This window comes from Aplysia californica, unplaced genomic scaffold, assembly GCF_000002075.1.
Source record: "Aplysia californica isolate F4 #8 unplaced genomic scaffold, AplCal3.0 scaffold00855, whole genome shotgun sequence".
Classification (NCBI taxonomy): Eukaryota; Metazoa; Mollusca; class Gastropoda; order Aplysiida; family Aplysiidae; genus Aplysia; species Aplysia californica.
Window position 1 is genome coordinate 299385 of NW_004798125.1, and position 6904 is coordinate 306288.

At 39.3% G+C, this 6904-nt stretch overlaps 1 protein-coding gene across 1 annotated transcript in view; it reads left to right on the forward strand.

Moving 5' to 3' along the window:
* Positions 1-6904, forward strand: part of LOC106013395 (spore coat protein SP60) — a 10972-nt gene that overhangs the window by 2068 nt on the left and 2000 nt on the right. Inside the window, exon 2 of the mRNA XM_035972805.1 lies at positions 2171-2349. Within this exon, the coding sequence (XP_035828698.1) occupies positions 2171-2349 (179 nt within the window). The remainder of the gene's footprint in view (positions 1-2170; positions 2350-6904) is intronic.

Here is a 6904-nt window from a genome sequence, read left to right on the forward strand (position 1 = left end):
TTGGATCAAGATTTTTGGAAAAAAATATTTTTGTTTGGTAAAATTAGCCTAGCTGGCCTGCTGAAGCGCCATGCAAAGTTTCGTGGGCATAGATCTAGGTAAATTAGTAAATGAGCTAGAATTTTTTCAACGTGGTCAGACGAAAGTGAACATGAAGCTAGGGTGCAAAATATCACATAAGATTGTAAAATCAGTTAAACAATGTTTGTTGTTGGTCGTTACAACCTGACAAACAATAATTACGGAAATTGATTACATTTGACACTGAGTGTGTAACAACCGATACAATAACTTTATTAAAAAGTTGGATGACCAAAAACTGACAATTTTTCAGCTTTAATTTTAATGTCCCAATTAAGTAAAATGGAGGAATGATTCTTTTACAGAAATATTTGGCTCCAAAATGATAATATAATAATTTAACTCCGAAACTGTCGCTCGTTTGGCCCCCAACAATGGAAACATATCTGGCAACCCTGTCGTACAGGTCACAGGTCAGGTGGTCATGTGGTTCGTTGTTTTGGATTTTTGGGCGGCCTTTTCCGGGACTTTTCCTTTGTCAGAACTAGGCTAGCCTAGGCCCCCCAACTTCTCACTTTTCACTAGTCTAAATAGATCGAGAATCTAGATCTAGTCTAGGTCTAGATCTTGTTGTTGATCGTTGGTCTCACTGTCTTTTCCCTATGGCTACCAAGGGATAAAGCTGGCCACTATATCTACTAGAATCTAGACTGGACCTGTATTGTCGTGGCGATGTTGGCGAGGTCAGCTTTGGAGTTTTCAAGTGCTCTGTCTATCAATAGAATAGATCTAGAATCTAGATCTAGTTCTAGATAGATCTAGGCCCTGTCATAAAAGGCGAGTTCTAGATCTAGATCTATCTCGCACTCGCTTCCTATCCTAGAATCTAGATCTAGATCTAGATCTATGTGTTTTACAACCAGAGAGGAAACAAACAACTTTTGAGAGCCATATTTCCGGCCACAGAAGGTAAAAAGTGTACATTCCCTGACCCTGGCCTCGGTGAGTGAACGTAAGCGAGTGTATGGCACTTGTCCTAGGCTAGAATCTACATCCCTTAGTCATAATGCTATTTATTATTATTATTATTATTATTAAATTACTATAATAGAACTTTCCTGTATGTTATTTGCATTGATACAAAGCAGGTAAATCAATACACATTGGCACAAATGTTTGCATGGGCGTAGTAATAATGAGACACGCTATTTCTTCATGTTAAAGTCCAGTGAAAAAACACATATTTTTTTAATAAAATAGAGCATTATACATGACAATGTATTGTTGTTGGAAGAAAAATTACCGGGATTACGTTCGTTTAGTCACACAATTACCTGGATTACATCCCTTTAGTCACAAAATTACTGGGTTTAATTTAGTCACAAAATTACTGGGATTACATCCGTTTAGTTTAGTCTCAAAATTACCTGGATTACATCCCTTTAGTTACAAAATTACTGGGTTTACGTCCCTTTTGTCACAGCATCACTCATCCCTCTACCTTGAATTAAAAAATGAACATGAACAATGTTCACATACATTTGTGTAAAATTGTTGTCAAAAATTGGTTTCTCTTTCTCAAACAAGGCACAATGATTACATAGTCAAGCTATGAATGATCATGAAAGATGATAATTAATACAGTCGACTGCGCTTGAGTTATGTCTCTTGATTTTGTGCATTGTGCATCAAAAGTTTTAGTTTTTTTTAGAGGTTTTACGGCGCTCACAACATGCATCAAACACATCTACTTGAGACGTGGTCACTTCACTTGTTCCAATGTTCTGTCCTGTCTCTCCTTCTTCCTCTGCCGTTCCCCATTCCTGTCGACAGAAGATTTTATCCTTGACAAGAGTAGACAGTCGGGCTGATGGTTTTTTCCTTGAGTAGACGGTCAGGTGATGGTTTTTTCCCTCGAGTAGACGGTCAGCTGATGATTTTATCCTTAAGTAGACGGTCCGGCTGATGGTTTTATCCTTGAGTAGACGGTCAGCTGATGGTTTTTTCCTCAATAACTTGTCCAGCTGGACCGTATCTGGCTCGCGGCGTCGGTAGCCTCGTGGTTAGGCTACTGGACCCGTGCTCCGTGAGATTGTAGGTTCAGGGGTGTGAGCCTCAGCTCAGTCTGATGTTGTGTCCTTGGGCTCAGCTCAGTCTGATGTTGTGTCCTTGGGCTCAGCTCAGTCTGATGTTGTGTCCTTGGGCTCAGCTCAGTCTGATGTTGTGTCCTTGGGCTCAGCTCAGTCTGATGTTGTGTCCTTGGGCTCAGCTCAGTCTGATGTTGTGTCCTTGGGCTCAGCTCAGTCTGATGTTGTGTCCTTGGGAAAGGCACTTTGCACACGAATTCTCCCTTTGGCCCAGTCCTTTCGGAGATGGACTTTAAACTCGGAGGTCCTGCCTCTTAAAAATAACATACTAAACTAGTGTTGATAGGGGCGTTAAACCTATACCGTTTCACCATTTTCAACATCTACGGAGGGCAGTGTATTGACCTACATGCCTCTCTTTGGACTTAAAATGAATAAGATCTATAAAAACTATAGCATGTTCATATGTCAAGCTTTCATTTCCAACATAGTTAAATAAATGAAGGGTTAAAAAATGTTGGTTCTGTCAATGCCATTATAATGCCCAAAGAAAAAGACAAAATGAATAAGATCTTCTATAGCTCATATGTCAAGCTTTCATTTCCAACATAGTTAAATAATGAGGGGGGGGGGGGTAGTAGTAGTACTGTAGTAGTAGTATAGTAGTAGTAGTAGTAGTAGTAGTAGTAGTAGTAGTACTGTAGTAGTAGTAGTAGTAGTAGTAGTAGTAGTAGTAGTACTGTAGTAGTAGTAGTAGCAGTAGCAGTAGTAGTAGTAGTAGTAGTAGTACTGTAGTAGTAGTAGTAGTACTGTAGTAGTAGTGGTAGTGGTAGTAGTAGTAGTAGTAATAGTACTGTAGTAGTAGTGAGAGTGAGGTGCGTGTAGGAGTAGGGAAGGAATGCTCGATGGAATACGACACTCTTCGATTTTAGTTTCAACCACCATGAAATTTCTATATTAGCGTGCGCAACTTGCACACGGGGTATCCGAGATTTTTCGCCTTTGCCCGAGAAGGCTATGTGTACATCTTTCCTACCGTAAGATCAGGGGTGTGGCTGAAAGACAGCAGTAAGAAGGAGCCAAGGAGTAGCAGCAGAAAGGCTGCAGAAAGAGTCAGAAGCCCAGAGGAGTGGGTGAAGGGGTGGGGGCCGAAAGTGGAGACGACGGAAGCAAATGACAGAACATTGTTAGTAGTTACAGAGCAGGAAAGGAGATTTCAGAGAAGAGAATTTTCCGTCGCTTTTCGAATTCGAACCCGGAACCTTTGAATGAGAGGCAAACACCTGAACCTCTAGGCCACGAGAACCCCCACCTGTGTCTGTGGTGGTGAAGAGGTTAGTTGCTTTGCTGTTGCACGCAGGAGATTCGTGACGGTCGACTGATTCCTGAATGGGGAGAACTGGTCGCTTTTAACCACAAGTGGACTATCTTGAAAAATACTGTTTTGAGAAAACCGACGGTCAAGTTTTTGCCCCTTGTTCAGCTTCTTTAAAAGACGAGGAGAGTTTCCTCTATAACTATAACCAAACAAATCTACACACCAATGAAACCAAACTTCTCCTTCTATTCCTGTAGGAGGTAGGGCAATGCCCAATTTTGGTGTATGAGGTCAAGATTTCTGGAAACCCCAGCAAAATCTGGGTTAGCTTTAATCTTGTCTTTAAAAGTAAAAGTAAAAGCGACCAGTTCTACGACTTAGTCGCTGCCGGCTTCTTCTTAGCTCCAAGTCCAAGTCGCTGCCTGCCAGTTTTGTGTGTGGGTTTTTTGTTTTAAAAAAAAATAATTTTTTTTACCTCTTTCAAAATCAAATTAGATTTACTCTGTACCTTTTTAAGTTAGATTTTTATGAAAATTGGCCAGTTTGAGCAGAAGATAGATCCAGATGTTGAGCTTTACAGAACAGAGAGCTATTTTATATTTTAGGCCTACGTAACAGGTATCATGGTTTGCTGCAAAGAATTTAAAAAACCAACAACCCAACATTTCCATTTGCCAAAACAGTGATTAAAAACAATGTTTTTGGTACAGGTAGTACACCTCAAGTTTTGCGTGTGTGTGGGTGGTAGGAGGGTGTCACTGGTAGGTCCTATTTCTTTACTTTTCTTTCCCTCTGTTGTTTCTGTATGTATGGGTGGTAGGAGGGTGTCACTGGTAGGTCCTATTTCTTTACTTTTCTTTCCCTCTGTTGTTTCTGTCTGTGTGGGTGGTAGGAGGGTGTCACTGGTAGGTCCTATTTCTTTACTTTTCTTTCCCTCTGTTGTTTCTGTCTGTGTGGGTGGTAGGAGGGTGTCACTGGTAGGTCCGATTTCTTTACTTTTCTTTCCCTCTGTTGTTTCTGTCTGTGTGGGTGGTAGGAGGGTGTCACTGGTAGGTCCTATTTCTTTACTTTTCTTTCCCTCTGTTGTTTCTGTCTGTGTGGGTGGTAAGAGGGTGTTACTGGTGGTAGTTGTAGTAGTAGTAGAACATGTAGTAGTAGTAGTAGCCTATTGTTGTTATTATTATTATTGTTATCATTAATATTATTATTATAATGATTATCATTATCATCTATATCACTGTTATTATTATTATTGCTATTACTGTTGTTGTTGTTGTTATCAACATTCATCAAGTATGATCAAGAACACAACTGCTATTTTCGTTTCCAAACCTTTTTAATTGTTAGATTTTTGTCAACTTCTTTTCAATCAGAAAGGATATGGAAATTCATTGTGGAACAATCAGAAGAATAAAACCAGGCAGACGCACACTCACTCACACACTCACTCACACACACACACACTCACTCACACTCACACACATATATATAATATACAGACACACACACGGACGCACACACCCAGATACATGCACAGACTCACATCATAGAGAAACACACACACAAACACACACTCACACTGAAACACACACAAACGCATAGATACACAAAAACACACACAGAGATATATGCACACACACAAAACACATATACACTTGCACAGACACACTCACACAGAAACACAGACAGTAGACAGACACACTCGCTCACAAACACACACACACACACACACACACACACACACACACACACACTCACACACACTCACATCCACACGCAGATGCTCTCCCAATAGAAAACAAACAAGATAGTAGTCATCTGTACACATGCGCAAAAACACAGACAAAATATTGCTTCAGAACCCTAGTGCAGTCAAAGATTTGTGGCGCAACTTATCGTCAAATATCTCATTTACTATCGAACACGAACTCTTATCTCCCCTACTTCTTTTTTTATGCTTGTTACTCTCTTGTAACACCTCTAATCTTCTGGCGCTCATATTATGACCTTATGCAGTTGCGAGCACCGTTAAACCTCCACTGAAACTTTTTAAAAACTCTTAAACTTTTGCAATGTACAGGGACATGTAGGTTGGCGGGTGCTCTGGTGTGGTCTGCTTCTTCTTTCCTTTCAAACATCTATCGTCTTTATCTCCCCTCTTTCTTTTTTGTGTTTGTTACTCTCTTGTAACACCTCTAATCTTCGGCACTTATATGACCTTATTGTGTTGCAAGTGCCGTAAAACTCTTACTAAGAAAACGAAAAAACTAAATGACATGAAGCGATTTGTCTCGTAACAAATCAATGTTTATTTATGTAGGCCTACACCTGTTTGTAGTGTTAGCTCTATTCTAGAAAATTCCTTCAATTATAAATACTAATTAATCAAAAATCCCAGTGGGTGGTTTCTACAGACTTTAAGTTTAACCTGTCCCCGGGGTTTTATGCACCCCGCATAATTTAGCAAAATTTGATAATTTTTTGCATAATTTCTGATTATTTTCCTTTACCATTCTTTGTTAAAATTAACAGAATCGCATAATTTCACATTTTTAGGCTCAATTTGCATAATTTCAGAGTTTTTCTTGCATAAAACGACGGGGACAGTTTAACTTTAAAAGGTTTACGGCTGGGATAATTTCGCTTGTATTTTTACAAGCACGTCCGTCATTTTTTGGTAATGGCGAACTTGTGTTTATATTGAACGCATGTTTTTATAACTTTTAGTGTAGAAAAGCGTTCACTATAAAATGAATTTCTTGTACATGTAACAAGTCTTGCCACTAAAAAGTGTCATTGGTGAACTGTGACGTAACCCATATATATGCGTCTACAAAATGTGTGTGAGAAGCGGGGAGTTCTGTGAACAATTCCATTTTCCAAGTGAAAGAGAATTTGTACATGTAGTATTTTATATATATGAAGAAAACTTTTAAAATATTATTATAGCCTCGATTGTTGTGGAAAAATTATTAAGTTAAGACAAATTGATACAATCTGCTGTGCAAAGTATGAGTGACATTGATTCCCGCGTTGAAAAGATATTTGAGGATAAGTTGTGCCCCGAATTTTTGACCGGACTATAGAGATCATGTAATAAGCTTTTTATAAATAGGTGGAAAACATAGACCGGACACTGTCATGGCTGCCACTCTTTGCTCTCTGCATAGACTTGTACTCTAATATATATATCCTAGATCGGTTAATGACATTGCTCTCTCCATAGACTTGTACTCTGATATATATATCCTAGATCGGGTAATGACATTGCTCTCTAAATAGACTTGTACTCTAATATTAGTAATATATCCTAAATCGGGTAATGACATTGCTATCTGCATAGACTTGCACATCCTAGATCGGATGTCATTGCCCTCTACATAGACTTGTACATCCTAGATCGGATGTCATTGCCCTCTACATAGACTTGTACATCCTAGATCGGATGTCATTGCCCTCTACATAGACTTGTACATCC